This window comes from Oryzias melastigma, linkage group LG10 (assembly GCF_002922805.2).
Source record: "Oryzias melastigma strain HK-1 linkage group LG10, ASM292280v2, whole genome shotgun sequence".
Classification (NCBI taxonomy): domain Eukaryota; kingdom Metazoa; phylum Chordata; class Actinopteri; order Beloniformes; family Adrianichthyidae; genus Oryzias; species Oryzias melastigma.
Window position 1 is genome coordinate 11,669,336 of NC_050521.1, and position 18,879 is coordinate 11,688,214.

Sequence of the window (18,879 nt, forward strand, 5' to 3'; positions counted from 1 at the left end):
GAAGAGGAATGATGGTGTGGGCTTGTTTTTCAGGCCCCTTAGTTCCAGTGAAAGGAACTTTGAATGCTTCAGAATACAGAAACATTTTGGACAATTCCATGCTCCCAACCTTGAATTAGAGCGGAGACTGGGAGCCAGGCCTTCTCCACCAACATCAGTGTGTGACCTGACCAATGCACTTTTGGAAGAATGGTCCAGAATCCTATAAACACACTCCTCAACCTTATAGAGCCTTCCTAGAGGAGTTGAAGCTGGAATAGCTGCAAAAGGTGGAGCCACATCATATTGAACTCTATGGGTCAGGAATGGGATGGTAGTTCAGTTCATATGTGAGCGAATACTTTTGGTAATGGATGGATGGATGGATGGATGGATGGATGGATGGATGGATGGGTGGGTGGGTAGGTAGTAGGTAGGTAGGTAGGTAGGTAGATAGATAGATAGATAGATAGATAGATAGATAGATAGATAGATAGATAGATACATAGATAGATAGATAGATACATAGATAGATAGATAGATACATAGATAGATAGATAGATACATAGATGGGTCAAAATATAAATATGTAGGAATAAATATGAAAGTTTGTGCATTAATTTATTCCATTTTAAAAAACAAAACCCCAGTGTTGTGGGTATTCACTTGGTATTCAATACAACAATCAAAGTTAAGTACAATTAATCGTGAATTCGATGTTATGATATAAATATAATTTTCTGATAAAGCTCAATAAACTATTATTCTTTTTAAATTCTGTGTAAATTACGTATCCTTTAACATGAAATTTTACCAACTGTAAGCTTGAATAAAATTGTGGAAGTGAGTTTCATCTTTGTTTTGCTATTTTATTGTTGTGCTCTTGAAAAAGCATGAAATAAAGTTGCAAACAATAAAAAAAAAACACTTTTAACTAAGATTATTTTCCTTTTTTGTTAGTAATTCAATAAGACATCAATTGAAATTATTCTGTGATAGAGATTTTATTTAAGAAAAATGAGCAAACATTGGATGAATCTGGTTGGGACAGATCATTGTGCTGTTTTCAGGTAAAAAGCATTTCGATTCAGCTTTTCTTTCGCTTCCAACAGTTAGTGCTGGTGTGCTGCCTGCTCTACAAACTGTCTGTTATTGCATTGTGTTGATACCGCTTGTACAGCACTTCAGAGATTAACGACACCTGGATTATCAGATTGTTTTCAGAGCTGCCAGAACAGACATATGACAGCTTCATGCAGAGCACCACACACACACACACACACACACATGCACGTTAACACACAGGATTAATCGGACTCTCCTCGCTGAACTCAGATAACCCAGTGTCATTCTACACATACCTTTATTGTTGTACAAAAGGAAGCCGACACTAAAAAGCAGTTAAAAACGTCTACCTTTAATACATGATTCATGTGCGCTGCCAGTTTTAACAGGTTCCGAAGCATTTCATTGCAGTTCAGTACAAACTCTACAGCTGTCAGATGAACAGTACAGTGCTCACGGGATGAACTTCAGCATCGTGGGATTGCCAATTTTGAGTCAAAACTTGCTTTTGAGTGCTCCTGCTATACGTGTTCAAACTGAATACTCTCCTCTAAGAAAGAAAGAAAAACATAAAAAACTACACATCTCCTGAGGAGATTCTCAGATGGTGGACAACTTCCTGCATATATCAGGTGTTTATTTATGTGTCTGTGCAGGGCCTGATAGGATCTCCTATGTGCTGTCAGGTTCTGGCCGTGTATGAGGGAGCTGCAGCTGCTGCACTGGTGGAGAAAAATCAAGCCTACCATGACAAAACTTAACAACAACTCAACCCACCACCATTCCGGTNAAAAAAAAAAAAAAAAGAAAAAGGATAAAATGACCCCGCCCCTTTTCTTCGATTTCTTCTTCTTCAGCTCATGTTGAAATCCATTTTCCCTTTAGCTGGCAGGGGTTGGGGAGGCAGCCTTCTCTGCGGCGGTGTCAGCGGCCTTCTCTGCTTCCGCCTCATCCGGAACACCTTCAGGGTCAACCTGCGCTAACTTAATCATGGTCAGGACCTTGACTTTGACTTCCTCAAATGTCTCCTTCACCCCCTTCTCCAGAATGTAGCCCTCACTGTCGCCCTCTGGGTTCTCCAGAGCCATGGCTCCCTCCACAGCTGTCTGCAGGTACCGCAGGCTCAAAATCACAGATATCTGTTCCAAAGGAAGAGGGTATATTATTGAAAAATGTAAATCAGGAAATCTGCATGTGCAGATTAGAAATTGCAGCATGACTTCTCCACATGCCTCACAAAACGTGTTTATGGCGTTAACAACTTGTGACACTGTCCGTGCTGCTCGTTGTGCTTCCTCCTTTTTGGTTTTTGTCAGATGTGTGACTGTTTTTCACAGAGCGCTGAGGCCCGTTGTTAAAAAAGAGAAGCTGTTTAGCCCAGCTTGATGCCATGGTTACCATTTCTCAAGCCAAAGTGTAAAAAAAAAAAATTGCCGGGCTGCTGCAGTGAAAAACAGAGAATGTGTGATGTGAGTATGCAGACCGTGCACTGAATCAACCAACAGTCCTGTGGTTTTAATAACAGCTTTTTGAAAGTCAATTTGATAATTAGATATTTGATTCCAAAAACTGCATTTTTGTCTTGATCCGTGCAACACTGTATCTGTGCTTGAATAGATGGAATTGATTGAAAACACACAGCTAAGGCCGAAGTTTCCTGAAAATCTGAAATCTGTTTGCACCCCTGAAGTTTCCTGTTGTTCTTTTGTGTGTCGCTTTAACTCTAAGCACCATGCAAGATATACTTCTGCTACTTTAGATTACATAATTTTTAACATTTATCTTACAGTTTTGATAGGAATGCTTGAAACAAAGGAGGCCTCACATCCGGAATCTCAGCATGATATCCAAAAGAACACAGTTAAGTCATCCCACAAGCAGAGTTTCGAAAGTTACCCACTTGAATCAGGATGACGGACAGCACGCCAGGGCCAGTCGAATTCATCAAGCCCATGTAGTAATCAGTCAGAGCCTGTCTGCAGCCCCGGCTGTACAGGTTGAGGTCCTCTGACAGGTAGTCGTAGTTGAAATGGGCTCTGTTGTCTGTCAGGTGGTATTGCAGGCAGGGGCGAGGCGATGCGGGGTTGCAGCAGCTGAAAGGAACACCATCCAACAGGTAACGGCCGTCCACGTTACTCCGGATACGACTGAAGACAGGAGGCGTCAGCGTGGGAGATGGAGGAAGAAGACAGCAGCAAACAAGACAGAGGATAACCACGTTAGAAATGGTCACTATCCTGATATTAATCTAGTTATAGAACAGTAAACATGCAGGTGTAAATGTGCGCTCTTCTCTTTTTGTCTATGTCATCCTAAAATACCAAATAAGTAACAGAAAACAGAAGCTAAATCCATCCGAGCTTCTCCTTCTTTACACATTCAATGGATTCCTCCTGATGTAAAGTGTCTCTGCTTTTCCAAACACTTTCCCTTCATACCGTCTCTGGAAATATGCTCATTTCATTTTCGTTCACTCACTCTTTGACTTCCTGGGCAGTGTAGTCCAGAAATCGGCCGCTGACCCACTGAACCTCAAACCAGTCCTTGAAGTTGTTGTTTCCGCAACAGCGAAACTCCATCTGCAGACGATCGATGGTCTCTTTCTGAAAACAACGGCCCGGCACGTCCGTGTCCTTGTAGAAACGGATTCCATTCCTCAAGCCCACCTGAAGGACAAACAAAAAGAATGAGCAATGATGCATTTTGTTGCCAAAAATCACTTTTTAAAAGCAAACTCTTAGTAGTTTTTAGTTTCTGATCATCCAGTATTACAGTTTTGAGGCTGTTGTGTTTATGCATATCCCAAAGCTGACTGATGTTTCATTGGTTAGCCCTTTAATACCTGAGGCGTCGCCAGTGACCCTTAAATTCAAAATCTTTAACATACTGTAACTTTTTGACCATAATTACATTGATCGTGTTAGCAAGTAAAAAAATTACAGTAAATGAAAGAACATAAACATTAGAGCTCTGGAGTTAACCCAAAACAAACTTTAAACACTGAAGGAAATAATTTTAATGAGTTTGACAGTTTGACCCCTACCTTCAAGGACTCCTCCAGACGCCCCTGCAGGACGTAGCTGAGCACCACCACCGCTAGTAGGAGACAGCACAGCAAAGCTGCAACAACAAACCAGGCCAGCAAAAGGACCTTCCAGCGGGGAAAGCGGCTTGCATCCAGGGAGTCCTGACACACCCGAGTGGCAACCCAGTTGGTGCCGATGGAGGCCAAGCCCACCAACATCAAGATGTTGGGTACCACGTGGATCTCCGTGTTCTCCATCACCTCGAGAAAAGAATTGAAAGATTTCAGGAGATCTGCGAGATCTTTCTGGGTTTTCTTACCTTCTTATACAGCCATCATTCAGCTTTATCTCTTTTAAAAGTAAAAAAAAATCTATTAAGTGTTAAGGCACAGTATAGTGTTAGCAATGATGCAAAAGCAAGTGTTTTCAAATCCAGCCTAACATTTCTAAGATGTTCATGCATATTCACTTTGGGGTTTTTTTTGACAATCAGTCACTGTGTCCTTACACCACCAGAAGCCATGTTATCGAGTAAAGAAATCATTGGGTTTTTATCTGTAAAAAACAGAATTTGATTTAGTATACACCATTATGAGCTCAGGGAAAAAAATATTCCTTTTGAGTTCTTCACTGGAATATCTTCGGTACCATCCCCATTTGGGGGGTTTAAAAAAATCTTTTATTTGGGATCAATAAATGTCTGGAGGCTAATGTCAGGCAGATTCCCTGTGTGGTAAAATGATATCGTATGTTTTTTTTTCTGTTCAGTTCCCTGATCTGTGATCTATGGAGCATGTTGGTTTAAATAAAGGTGCCCCTTAGGTGGAGATAGTAACCAGTGTTTGCCTCCCACATTGCCACTAATCGATAGATACCACCTTTTTTTTGGCTTTGGAGCTCTGATGTTTTCAGCTCTTTGTTTACATCTGTTCTCCATGCAAGCTCTATCTTTAAGATTAACGTTTAAACAGCAGAACTGGCCATTGACACAGATGCAATTAACAGCTATTCACAAAGATAGGCTTTTTTGCCTCACATTTGATCATTTCAGGCCCGTCTTTTATGTGTGTTTGCACCCATGAATGTTTCCTTCTCTACCTCGTTCCTACGAAGCAACTCTGTCTTGAGGTAAACCCCAAGACAAAATATGAAGGCCCCACACATCACCGCCAGCCAGGACAGCAGCCAAAGGCCCTGGGCCAGACGCACCCGCCTCTGCTGGTTGAACTTCATCTTCAGCAGCACCATGGCTCACTACCAGGTAACACAAAGACAAGATGGAAACACGTCAACCATGGTCAGCTTGGGTGCAAAAATGGTCTCTGTCCACAACAAACCAACCAAATGCAATGAGACATAACCCAACAGAGCTCACAAGAATGTGATTCAAGTGTTGATTGAAGGAAGTGGAGTGGTCAGTTGCTAATGCAGGCCTTGTTCTTGTCAGTTGGTGAGTTATAAGCAGGCTGAGCTCATCTAAGTTGTTCCAGGTGGAGGGGATAAGCAGGTAGATCCTTGAGATGGTAAAGGACGTCGACCACAGAGGATGAGTCAAACTATTTCAAATGGTTGATGAAGATGTCTCCAAAAGTATCCAAACCGGTTCACAAACGCAACAAGAATGTGAGAAAAGTGAAAGTTGATGATGTAGTTAATCCTTTTCCCAGAGATGACAGATTTCCTTGTCCAGCAGTTGTTCACACGATGATGGTCTCCTCTTCAAGCTGAAATCACCAAATTGTTCCCCCTGATTGATGTTGTCTTTTGATGGCGCCCCTCTGGGTCTGTGCGCGTGCACCGCCCCCCTAAACTGCCGTACCCATGGTTGGAGGACAAAGAGACTGGCCAAAGTCCCGAGTTTGGAACCGTAATCTCCCAACAGAGTCTCTGGGATCCTATTAAAGCCCCGAGGCCAATTGGAAACCAGGCCAGTGTCTGATCAGCAAACTTCTCCTGATCGACATGTAATATGGGCGGGCCACTTCAACTATTGTGACAGGTGGCCTTACCTGAGACCTATCAGCACAAGTTGTCTCCGAAACAGGAAATGCAGTCATTTTTTAAAATCAGATTGACAATAAAAACTCAAAAGATTTCAGAAAAAAATAATTTTGCATATTTTAATTACTCAAGAGCAAAACTTAAGTGTAAATGTGCATGCTAGCCTTCCACTGAAACACAAGCAAACCATTATACGTACCTGAAAAGTTTTGTAAAATTTGATAAGAGCTTTTCTCTATCAGCTATCACATTATTCTCTTTGAGAAACCCCATTGAGAAAAGAGAGTCCTTCCCAAAAATACAAGTTCATAAATTCCTGACAAGTATGCTTGGATTATACTTAAAAATAGACCACAAGTCTAAATATATTTAGCCTATATTTGTCCCTGTCCTTAAACATTTTCTTAGACAGCATTAAAAGTGGAGTAGATGTATTTCTGGGATATTTTCAGTGTATAAAAATGTATTTTAAAGCAATAATCAGTAGAAGTGTATTACTCATAAACTAAAAGAAAACCTTAAAAACTACATTAGATATCCTTCAAAGTTCACTTTCATAAACTTAGAGTAAACTTCAAGTTTATTTCCAGTAAACTGATACTATGCCAGAAAGGTTACTTTAAGTATACTTCTAAGTATACTTTTTTAAAACTAAAAGTGGGCCAATTTAGTCCCAAGAAGTATACTTATTAGTAAACTGCCAAAATACCTTTTATTGTACTGGGTACACTTCGGGAAATATTATTTTTTGTACTTGAGTACTTTAAAACATGGATGTCAATTCCACAGGGGGTCAAAACTCACCTTAGGTTGAGGGTCGAACACGATTAACATTTATTGAACTCACAAAAACAAAATTTTTAAAACGTTAAATACGTAACTTTTTAACATCCCTATGAACAAACACAACCTGGAATATTATTCTAGAATAAATCAACTTAAACCTTAAATAACTGTCAACATTTTAATATATTTTGTCAAAATTATATATAAGTTAGAAATAAGTGCAAGATAACATCAAGCCATTAATAACAATAAAATAAAACGTTTAGGAGGGCCGGATATAATTACTAGGCGTGCCGGATCTGGCCCCCGGGCCTTGACTTTGACACGTACTTTAAAACATATACTTGAAGTACTTATTTTTGGTAAGAGAGGACCTCTGGTTGATGCTGAAAATTGAAAAAACAGTTAATTCCGCATGGTTTTAGTCCAAATCCAACTCATTCCTATTTTTAAATGCCATCATGTCCTCGCTGCTTTACATCCACTAAGACGAAAACATTAATTCAAGTGGGATTTAGTATTAGAAAAGACTCAAGTAGAAATCATTTTAAGGAGAAGGGATACTGTTTACATCGATGCAGAGTCATGACTCCACCAAATAAAATAAGCAGATGTAAGGCGGCCCAGCCGACAGGAGAGAATGAAATTCCTGCAGGGAGGGCTGCAGTGGGGGGGTGCAGATAGAGCCTAGCTCATGCAGAGTGAAAGTAAGACTGGAGTTATGTTTGCAGAGGATTATGAGTGGAGTGCAGCAGGGAGGGTGGTTGGATCAGTAGGATTAAACTGTTATTATAAGTATGTGTGACAGCTTGGATCTGGAGTCTCGAGGTGAGGTGAAGATGGTCTCTATACACATGCAGGAACCACACTTTTAATCCACAAAACATTTTGGCATGTCCTCACACAAGGGCAGAAGGTCGAACTTATGGAGGGACCTTTTAGAACTCAGCATGAAACCATTTTTAAACTCAATGATTCTGACCTCCGCATGAACTCACGCATTTCTAAACCACAGTGACTCCAGACTTTCAATCATTTAGATCAATTGTTCAATATCAGTTATACATTGATCTCATTAAAACCTATTTTTTTTATTCAAAGAACATTTAAAGATTTGATGATTTTTTTGCTAAATTATTCACTATACAGTAAATATTTAAAGAGCAGTGATAAAAATGTTCTTCCCTCCTGTCCATCTTTTTACATACAGACCCTTTCCAAAAAATATAATATCATGGAAAAGTGTTTTCATTTCCGTAATTCCCTTCAAATAAAACTGAGATCCAGGGGTCTACTTATTTAACTGATTTCAAGTATGTATTTGTTTATTTTTGCATAAATTGGAATTCCAGCTCTTAAAACCCACAAAAACGGGGTTTCAAAAACCTTGGATACTGTGAAGAAATCTGTCCCCAATTTTTCAGGACATGAATGTTTCAAACTGAGTTGAAAGAATCTGAACATCTTCCCCAGATGTCATTACTGTAAATTGGTTCAGCTGCCCTCCATCTGGGTATGCCGCTGAAGTTCATTACAGAGCACTGTGTCCAAGCAGATCAATGGAAAGTCTAATGGAAGGCCAAGACATGTCAGGAGAGGATGACCCAGCAAAAGAGGCTTCAGCAGATTATTAGAAGATACAAGAAACTCCAGACATCCAGAAAGAGTGGAATAAAAAACACCACATTGCTGGACCCTATCCCAGCTGATGTCAGGGCAGGTCACCGGATGGCAAGGCACACCCTGAACAGGTCACCAGGGTCACACAACCACATACACACGCGGGACAATTTAAGGAAGTCGGAGAGCTAAGAGGAAACACATGAGATAAAAACTCTACATTGAAAGGACCCAGCTGGGATTCGAACCAGTTGTGATGGGAGAGTGCTAACCACTGGTCCATGTGCAGCCTTATTTTTTTCTTTTTAAATATTAAAAAAAAGTCAGTGTATGAGTTCCCATCTTCTTTTAAATGGTTTAGTAAAATCACATCAGTACACAACAATATGAACAGAATTAAACAGTTTTTATTGAGCAGATACTTTAATTAACAGAGGAGTTATCATCTAAGACTGAAAATACAAACTCCACAATAATGCTTTACTACTAAAGACACATTCTTTCAACTGCTTCAGTCATCTTTAAAATGTTTTTTTTATAGTTTATACCTTCATTTTTTAACATTTATGTTGACGTTCTTGTTTATTTTATACAGCTAATAGAACACAGTTTTCTTCCTCATAAAGGTTTAACACTTTAAGTATGTATACACATATATAGAAGTTTTGATTATTTACACTTCTGTTCGATGAATAGAGAAATGATTCTTAAGCTTGCACTGAGAAAGTCTAAATGTGTGCTGAGTGTGGCCTTTTCAGTCGTCACAAAAACAAGTTAAGTTTCAATTTATTTTAATGTGTTTTTTTCCCCTTTGGAAGAAATTTGTTTGCATTTATAAAGCAACCTTAAAGGATTCTTGTTTTGCTTTCCTCAAAATAAGTGACATCGAAAAAAAAATTCACAGACAGTGATTGGAAAGTGAGTTTGGCTCAACAAACTGCTGAAAAAATGGCCTTCCTTCAGAGTTGAGCTTATTTCAAAAAACTTTTCTTTCTTTTTACATTTTTCTCCTAAATTAACTAGAGATCTTTCATGTCACCTACTATTAGACATATATTTAATTCACATCAAGGGATAACAGACACTATTAATTAACTATATTTAGATAAATTACAATTGCATATAATTATTGTTTAACTGATCAGATTTTTACTTTTTCAATCTAAAACATTTTCTGATCATAATATTAATTTTTGGAGCATAAAATCTAATAAAGACATCACATTATAACACATTAAATTCAAAATAATACATGAATTCAGGAAATTTCAATGTGAAACTGCTTCTTTTTGCATCTAACTGTCTCATATTTCTAATTTTGCCATGTTTAAGTATTATTGTAGTGGTGAGAGCTGCGTTTTTTCTACATTTAAAAGAACTCTATTGACTATCTGTCACCTCATGCTACAGCTATCAGATCAGTGGACTGTCTGTTTCACTGGGCTCCACTCAACTACTCCTTTCCTCCCTGCATTTCCTTCCCTCCACCAGCTGCCCGGTGTGTTTGTAGGCGTTGCATGAAATCATCCAGGATCTGCTGAGCTGAAGTTGAGCTCACGTCTTCAGCACCTTCATTCAAAAGTGATGCCTTCAGGCCTCCCCTTTCCCCCCAAATGTTACTGCTCCCCTGAGCTGACTGAGTCTCAGGTTCCACATGGTTTGTGCACAGGGAGGCTTTCTGTTTGCCTTGTGAGTAAACAGGCTGCGGTCTGGCAGCATAACTCACACCCGTCTTCCTAAATTTAGCGCTGCTTATGTCGACCTCTGAGAAGGCTGAGTCTTGCTGGTCGGAGAAGCTGCCCTCATTTTGATTTCTTTGCTTTATGGGCACAAACGCCGTGACTCTTTGTGAGCTCGCCTCTGATTCAGCCAACCAGGCAGATGCCGCTGAGGGTTCCTCGTGAGATTGGGATTGGGAGTCTGCTGGCTGTGGACGGTTTAAAGCCGAGGAGGCGAGAAACTTCTGCATGGCCTCGACCGAGCCGAAGTGCTTCTCCAACAGGTCTTTGATCAAGCACGAAACCTAAAGGAGAAACGTCAGACAAAAACTGTCAGCTTCTTCTGAGCTTACATCTGGAATGTTCCTCCTCTGACTTTGTAGTGGCAGATTCCTGTCAAAGCAGATTCGTTGTTTGAAAAAAAGAAAAACACGTTTTCTTTAATAATCATAAATATGTTTGTGACCACAAGTTCTTCAAAAATGTTAATCTTTAGTATCTGATGCTGATTGTCACCTAAAGTCTTTTTCATGCAATTCTCACTGTGACATGTTGTTCTGATCAAAATGTTTACTTTACTTTAACCCGATTAGATTTTGGTTTCATCCCTACAGCCGCTCCAAACCTAATGGTAAAAACAATCCTCTATTCCTAAAGATTTTTTCTGCTGATTAAGGTTTTCAGATCTTAATGGTTGCATTGTTTATACTTTTTATCCAGAAAGGCAGAAACCTCTGATAATGTGAGAACATACTCCATTTGATTTGTTTGCTTCCCCTTTACTCTGTTTTGTCACACATTCCTTTTGTCACCAGCAGCTCCTCCAGTCCAGTGATAACCTTTACTAGGACATGCTCTACTGCAGCTGGAAATGGAATATTATTATCTAGACTAGGGGTCTGCAACACCTGAAGATCCATTATTCGGGTCAGTTTCTCAAAGTACGAGTCTTACTTTAGCCTTTCGAAAATAAAACACTGATTTTGTAATTGTGTGAAGAGAAAATATCTTTTTTAAAACAATATGAAATACTTTATAACTTTTGACAGCAAAAAAATATGTCACTTTTTAAAATTCAATAATTTCATTTTTCTTTAACCAGAGAACACCAATGCAGGAGTAAAAGAGCCACGCGTGGCTCCGGGGCAGCAGGTTGTAGAGCCCTGATTTAGAAGAAAACTATAAGTCTAGATAGGAAAGACTGGCTTGGATAGTTCATATTTACTCAGCCTTATATTCCAGAAATATACCCATTTCTTATCATCTTTAAAATGTGTCACACTAGAATCTTGTGTTTTCATTTTATTTTATTTTTTCCATCTTGGTCTTTAAAACTTTATCATCCCTATATTATTATATTGTTGAAAAAATTTAGAGTGAAAAATTATTTCTAAACTGACCCTGGATCAGACTCTTACACTATAATATTCTAGTATTGGACTGAAGGCGCTCTGGTTTTCTTCCTACGGTCCAAAAATACTCTTCATTGACTCATTGGTGTTTCTTAATTGCCTCTAGGTGTGATTGTCTCTGGTTATTATTCTCTATGTGGCCATCCACCTCACCCACACCCAGCAATGACTGAATAGGCTCCAGCAATCCTGTGACCCCCAAACTGATTAAGCAAGTTTAGAAAATTGATGGATTTAAATTGTGAAGCTTAAAAATTGAGAGTTCTGCTTTTTTAGTATTTTCCAATAAAAAAAAAGTGTGAAAAATAATTTATAAAAAAATGCTTTCGATTTATGATCAGATCAGGAGCTTTTATATGAGTGACTTTTATGACAGTGTCCACTAGATGGCGGTGTGCTCACATTAATATTCTCCAGCGCTGCTATGGTTCTGCGAGCATCCTCCAGTTCTGAGCTGAGCTGGGAAACTCTGTTCAGGAGGTACTTCCTTTCACTGGTCAGGCTTTCCGACTGTATGCACAAAAACATACAACATTTTAGACATTTTAGATCACTCTGTCACAGCTTCTCCATCCCTTTGTTTCCTCACCGCCACATGGAGGTGCTCCCCCAGCACATTATTGGCCTGCTTGGTCCCAGTGTGTGTCTGCAAAAGGCTACAGGATAACAGAAAGAAGTCCTTTATTTATTCATCTTTATAGGGTTAACAGCAGGTGTTTGCTAGCACATGTACTGAGTCTGTGGCAACTGACACCCAGTTGAGGCCCAGTGAAAGCTAAGCATTCAGCTGCAGTTGTTATTCTGGACAGATGAATGCTTGGTATGTGCCTGGTGGGCAGTTGACCAGAGAGTATCAGCTTGTCAGGCAGGATGAACCACAACAGGACAACCACAGAAAAGCACAGGGACAAAAGGTGGTGCCCTATTGAGGATCCATGATTTTCCACAGTCTAATCAATCTATAACCGCAGTTATGTAAAGACCTGGGTTACTTTAAAAAGGGAAACGTGCAAACATGACAGCAGTCACATTTCAAAACACCCAACCTTTTATACTTCTCTTTAACGTGGCTGAGCTCGTCCCTGGTTCTCTGTAACTCCGCCTCCAGGCTCTCGATGCAAACGACGGTCTGCAGCAAGTTTTGGTGCAGATCAGCATTCTCCTCCTGCAGGGCCCTGAGCGCAGACAGATCGAGGGTGAGGCAGTCACAGAAAAAAAACTTTTGGGGGGAGTTGCTGCCACATTTAGAAAAAAAAACAGCTTTAATTGTATATTCAACAGAAACAATCTATACATGAAGAGCTGCAAGAAAACAGGATAAACTGTGAACTTCTCATGCAATCATTTTAATACATCTGAAATTACAATGATTAAATATTAGAAAATAGAACATATTTTCAACATTTCAATATTTTTGATGGTATTTAAAAGGAAAAGTAGACTTTAAATGTTAAAAAAACAATGTTTTTGGGTGTAATTCTTTTACAAATAAAAATATTTTTGGCTTATATATATGATAGTCCAAAGTCTGAATAATCTTAAAGACACGCTTTCTATAAGTTCTTTAGGTTTTGTGGTAAGTTAGAAGGAATTTATTGGTAGCACTTTTGAGAAGAGAAATCATGAGAAAAAAAACTACAAAAAATACATAGTTAATTAAAACAATGTATAAAAAGTATGCCAGTGCACGGATAATTTAAGTAATTTTGTTGCATCTCATATTGTTTGGTAAAAGCAGATTAATGTAAATGGTTATGTAAATGGAGCAGCACTTCCTGCCTGAACAACTGCGGTTGGATGGAGGAGGTTGTTAGGACCATCAATAATCCAATGACCCGTCACAGAGTGAGCTGAAGGGAAATCCATTTGTTTTCTACACGTGTTTCATCCTGATGGGGGGGTTTCCAGAGGTTACCCAACTACAAATTAGAAAACCTGGAATAAATGTATTTTCAATGAAATATTGTTTTACTTCAATGGAATGGACGAAATGTTTAGACATATAATAGTTTATAATAGTCTTAAGCCAAAAACAAATCCATTCAAAAGGAATTCAATTCAGCTTAATTTTTAGAATACCTCTGAGAGTGTTCTGGTAACAATGTGTGATGGTTTCTGTTTTTGATTCTCACTAAATCTGTTACAATTAAAACAATGAAAGCAGTTATTTGCATTGTTTAAAGTCATATTTTGATACATTGTAAATTGTCTTTAGCTTAAATCCAGTCGTTTTCTAGGACATAGTTTCTGCACAGTGGCAGTAGTTTATTGGAAATTCGCCTCTGAATCGTGGGCGGGACTGTTGCTGTGAGCCTGCCCACATTTCCCATCATGCCTTTGTCCCTCTAGCTTACAGACCCACACAACGCCAATCTAACACTAGCGGTGTAGCAAAAATGGTGAGCAATATTAGAATAATCGTTTTGAGCCAGATGACAGCTCAGACGAGGAAAAAAAAAAGTACATAGATCTGTGACTATGTCCGAATTCCCACCCTAATCCCTAACTACTAAAAAACTATATAGTACGGGACTATGTAGTGCCCTGGATTTTAAAGTCAATTCGCATACCATGCTCACTTTCTTTTGTTTTTAAAAAAAACACCAGATATGACGTCACTGAGTTCACAATTGAATATTGAATCAATACGAACATTTCACGACATTTCTGATGTTTTGATGGAGAAAATGTGGATGGTTTATTAAAAAATTACAATTAAACCCCCTTTTTTATTTGAAATTATTCTACCACAATGTATTGTGGTTCAGATTCACTGATCTAGTGAACATCAATGCACACTAGTTTTCCGCAAAGACTTCTGGGAAATTTCTAGTCCACTAGATTTTGGAATTAGGAGATCGAAAAAAGTAGATCACAAATAAATACACAGAAATGCAATTTTAAGCAAAATTTTCCTCATCAAAAAAATGCCAAAAGAACATGCTTAAAACTGAATTTTCATTGGAGAGGGTCTTCAAATAATATGTCACACATTTCACTTTATTAGAACTGCAATAGCAAAATGAGACAACTAATTAAAAATGTACAGTTTACTGAAACTTTTATTCAATCACTTTCAATCTGCACTGTTCCTTCTTCTGCTTTAAGGTTTGCTCACAGAGAGAAAGATATGCATTTGACCCCTAATTTATGTTACTACTGGTTACTTCATTCATCCATCAGCATCAATCTTATCTGGCTGTAGCCCTTCTCCAGGGTACAACTGTATGGACATGTCTGCAGGCAATCCCAGTGCAGCACAGACGAGGGAAAAATACCATGTGAGCTCCCAAAGTCACATGACCAATTTCTCACCAACCTCACATGCATGTTTTTGGAAAAATAGGCTGTAGGCACTTACTGAAGCTGACTGTCATCACACAGAGTGTCCTGAAATGAAAAAACAAACAAGAATATAGACAGGATTCAGCATAATTTACTAAAAAGTGTTATCACATGGATATTACAGTATTTTAACCACTTTAGAACTACACGCATGGACATCAAATTTTGGGTTATTTTACCACTGTGGTAATTCTGTTTAACTGGAGCCTTGTCACTATAGTGTTAGCTCAACAATTAACTCTTAAGAGCTGTTATGTTGTATTCTCTAGATTTTAATGTTATACTAAAACTAAACCCAACTGTCAGATATCTAGATTCAGAGTCTGTTAGTATTTTCTCACCCCGGAAAATTTAACACAAAAGAGCAAATAGAAAAAAATGTGAAAAGTTTGAAGTCTAAGTTTCCATCCATTATACCACCCATAACCAGTACAGGCAGCTGCCCCATTACTGAGGACATAAGAAATTCAATAAACCATTGAACTTTGAGTAATCTGAGCCCAGATCTGAAAGAATCAATTTCTTCTGTGAAGCTGAAGCACAGCTAGCAATTTCCCCCTTTTGAATTTATGTGTGTTTGGATCAACTGAGACCACTGAGCTATACATGGAAACAGGAAATCTTATGTAATATTGTGTAAGTGTGTCTGCTCACACAGAAGTCCATGCCTGGGCAGAGTCTTACATAAGAAGAAACTGAGGCCGAGTCACTCTGACACTCTAGTCCCTAAACACAGAGTACCAGCTCCCATCACACTGTTGAGAACAGAAGAGTCTGAACAGAGAAATCAGGTGCTTTCCACTGAAGTTTAGCATAAAAGCACTGTACAGTCATCTGCCGCATTGCTGAACAGTGACTCAGCTTGCTGACGCAGTCTTTGACACTTTGTGGTTGAGCCACACTGCCCACACAGCAGAGGAACCAAATGATCAGTCTATAGTTACCGTGTAGTCAAGGCTCACTGTGGTGATTTGTCAGAATTCCCTAAACTATCCCTGAAAATATGTAAAAATTTATATAGTAAATGTAGGTTTTATTTCCCCAATTAACTGGTGAATCTTTATCCATTTGCTCTCATCACATTGTATTTTTATTTCCTATCATTTCAAGTTGACTTTTGATTATGTTGTTGTTTTTTTAAATAACATTGTTGTCTTGAGTTGTAGTTCCACCAGTCTATTATTTTCTGGATGCAGTTATAACATATATTTTAACGTTTTTTAACGTCATTCTTTCCTTTTCTGGATTTCTCTTTTTTTTGTTTGTTGTTTCAGAAGATTACGTAAAAACCTAAAAGCTCTGTTTGTGAGACAACAGTTTGAATCGCTTTGTTTACAAATAACATTATTAATTAAAAAAAAATGAACTAATTAATCGCAAACCTGGAAAAAATTAATCACAATTAACTTTATTTTCATACAGTATTTGCTGACCACATATTATCTGCGAATAATCACAATATAAAACCACACACAAACTACATTTAGAGCATTTATTTTTAATCGAGGCAGTCAGTCAATTAAAAAAAATCTGATTAATCACACTTTTGTGTTGTGATTAATCATTATTACTTTACTTTAAATTTTATGACAATATACAGATTTTGGGCAAAAATACGTGGAAGTCTAAATCAGCGAGGCAAAGCAAAGGACTGCTGCTCCTCGAGGTGAAATTAATTTGCGCTAATGAATATTGACGCGTTAATTCTGTTTGATTACTAGTATGCGTTATGCATTATGCATTATTGTTCACAGCCCTATTATTAATATAACACCATTAAGCTGCTAAATGAATGACTTTAAAGTAGAGAATTGCTGCAGTGAACTCACTCTGTGCGTGTTGGAGATGCGTCGTGGGTGGCGCTGGCCCTGTTCAGAGCTCTGACTGGCAGAAGTAGAGGCCGTGTCTCTGGCCCGGGATGAGTCCGACTTTGTGGACGAGGACTCGGAACCAAAACCTGGTCCTGCACCCTGGGCAGAGGATAGCGGGATGCTGCTTGGCTCTGGGCTCTCAGACTGTATCTGCTGGAGGGGTTGCTGTGCGGGGCTGTGGAGGGTGTCCGGCAGGTGTCTGCGGTGGTGCCGCTGTTTGGGCCGACAGGGTTCAGGGCTGGTGCTAGTGCCATCCGTGAGATAAGGAGCATTTTTACTGTATTTGTCCCCTAACACAGAGCCCCCAGCAGGTGAAGGCCTCCTGTCTTTACGGACAGAGTGCGGGTGCTGACCCAAAGGGGGGCTGCCACTGTGGCTCCCAGGTGCATGGAAGGTGAATTTGTCAGGATGGGAGAAGTCAGCTTTCACCTCTCCGCTGGGCTGCTTAGGGGACTGCTTCATCTCAACCCGCGTGCCCTGTCTGTTCTTCTTGGGTGGTAGCTGAGGCGTGACGGGAAAGGATGTTCGGGCTGGAGCAGATATTTTCCTAATATGTTTGGTACTGCCAACACCTAGGATAGAAAGATCCGAAGGGCTCATGACTTGTTTTGTAATCTCATTCAAAAAGGCAGAAAACTGCAATTTTCCCTCCACAAAATTTGCACGGGCCCGTTCTATCTCAGCCTGAGTGACTCCTTTCCCTTTCTGCCCACTTGGATCATTTACCTGTGTGTCCCTCTGTGACAGAACTTCCATTGACTTTGACTTCCGAATGTCACTGTTCTGATCCTTGTTTTTGAGGATCCCTTTGGTGGGCAGCTGGATTGAAGAGATGGCTCTCTTGGGCACCCCTAAAACAATGTCATCCTCACTGAAAGCCAGATTTCTATTTAAACTAGATGTCTTGTACAGAGACCTGAAGTCCTCGCATGGTACCTCAGGTTGCTCCCTGCCTTCATTTCCCTGCAAAAGCCCTTCCTCACTTCGACTATGACCCCGATGTAGGGTAGAAAAATCAGGCTCTTTGCTCTGCAGCACTCTAACGGTGTTAGCTGTTCTGCCATGCTTTATGGTGGCAAAAACAATGGGCCCGCAGCTGTTGTCCTCTTTGAATCCCCGGCGCGCATCTGAAATGTTGGAGCATGACAGAGAGTGGAGTGGCCGCTCAACGTGACGCAAAGAGAAGGGATCATTTGCGCTTGCCTCCGTGAACCAAGAGGAAGAGGAGCTAGAGGAAGAGCTGGAGGAGAGGGAAGAAGAAGAGGCGCTCGGGGGATGTACAGCAGTGCGGTGGTTGTATTGTTTTTCATTGCCATCTGTGTCCTGAAAGCGGTGAAGATAGTGGGCATCGTTGTGAGGACTGTCCCGGAGATGCTGATTGTGCTTGTGGCGGTGCCCCCGGCTATCATCTGTGTTACGGTCACTGTCCTCAAGTTTTCTGTACCTGCATTAAAGGAAACCATTAGCCAGAACCAATTTATAATCTCTGAAACAGAACAAGCTCTCATCTATTTTTTATTGAAACTACATTTCTTAAAACAACAAAAGAAGAGTAATCAGGGTAAAACCCTCCCACCTGTTTGTGTTCTGGTGATGGTGAAAAACATGCCGTTGATGGTTCTTGCGCATTTTGAGGTCATCTAATGGAGGAGGGTTGTGAACAGGCGAGAAAAACGTCTCCATTGCCTGTCTGCTTCGCTTGGTTCTAGATTTCAGTAAAGACAAAAACTGTGGACATCCCTGTATATTGTAAAATAAGGATAGGGAACAACGTTTCACAATGAATCTACAGCTGAACCGATGAGGTATTATCCCACCACGGACTGAGTTCCTTCTGGACTTAAAATATAAAAATGAAATTAAACTATGACATAGAAGTTTAACGAATGAATCAACAAGAAGGTTACGGTATAAAACCCATTAAGGAGTTTAGTCCCCCTGTTCAGTTAAGCACTCCAAATATTTCTTCTAGCCAGTGTGTCTCTCCTGTTTCTGACCATGGAATGACAGGATGAGAGTTTAAGAGTAGGGCTATATGAATTCCTGGATGAAGGTT

General features: G+C 39.6%; 2 protein-coding genes across 2 annotated transcripts; both read right to left on the reverse strand.

The window, feature by feature from the left end:
* Nucleotides 1-1,325: 1,325 nt before the first annotated feature.
* rom1b (retinal outer segment membrane protein 1b) lies at nucleotides 1,326-5,921 on the reverse strand. The gene is made up of 6 exons (XM_024284073.2): nucleotides 5,446-5,921; nucleotides 5,169-5,324; nucleotides 4,088-4,330; nucleotides 3,523-3,710; nucleotides 2,945-3,191; nucleotides 1,326-2,183 (listed from the first exon to the last, which is right to left on the reverse strand). The coding sequence occupies exons 2-6, from the start codon at nucleotides 5,316-5,318 to the stop codon at nucleotides 1,926-1,928; spliced, it is 1,086 nt and encodes a 361-aa protein (XP_024139841.1). The 5' UTR covers nucleotides 5,319-5,324; nucleotides 5,446-5,921; the 3' UTR covers nucleotides 1,326-1,925.
* Nucleotides 5,922-8,864: 2,943 nt separating this feature from the next.
* LOC112153704 lies at nucleotides 8,865-18,793 on the reverse strand. Its single transcript, XM_024284071.2, has 7 exons — nucleotides 18,400-18,793; nucleotides 16,782-18,267; nucleotides 14,969-14,997; nucleotides 12,654-12,782; nucleotides 12,197-12,263; nucleotides 12,010-12,117; nucleotides 8,865-10,500 (listed from the first exon to the last, which is right to left on the reverse strand). The coding sequence occupies exons 1-7, from the start codon at nucleotides 18,504-18,506 to the stop codon at nucleotides 9,931-9,933; spliced, it is 2,496 nt and encodes an 831-aa protein (XP_024139839.1). The 5' UTR covers nucleotides 18,507-18,793; the 3' UTR covers nucleotides 8,865-9,930.
* Between the last annotated feature and the right edge of the window lie 86 nt (nucleotides 18,794-18,879).

What these genes read in the sequence shown, in the direction of transcription:
- rom1b (XM_024284073.2), bottom strand. Translation starts at nt 5,318, where the DNA reads ATGGTGCTGCTGAAGATGAAGTTCAACCAGCAGAGGCGGGTGCGTCTG. An exon ending in GTCTGGAGGAGTCCTTGAAG is followed by an intron (nt 3,711 to 4,087) that starts GTAGGGGTCAAA and finishes TTTGTCCTTCAG; the next exon opens with GTGGGCTTGAGGAATGGAAT. An exon ending in ACTGCCCAGGAAGTCAAAGA is followed by an intron (nt 3,192 to 3,522) that starts GTGAGTGAACGA and finishes TCCTGTCTTCAG; the next exon opens with TCGTATCCGGAGTAACGTGG.
- LOC112153704 (XM_024284071.2), bottom strand. Translation starts at nt 18,506, where the DNA reads ATGGAGACGTTTTTCTCGCCTGTTCACAACCCTCCTCCATTAGATGAC. An exon ending in CATCACCAGAACACAAACAG is followed by an intron (nt 18,268 to 18,399) that starts GTGGGAGGGTTT and finishes CCTTTAATGCAG; the next exon opens with GTACAGAAAACTTGAGGACA. An exon ending in GTTAAAGAGAAGTATAAAAG is followed by an intron (nt 12,264 to 12,653) that starts GTTGGGTGTTTT and finishes GTTATCCTGTAG; the next exon opens with CCTTTTGCAGACACACACTG.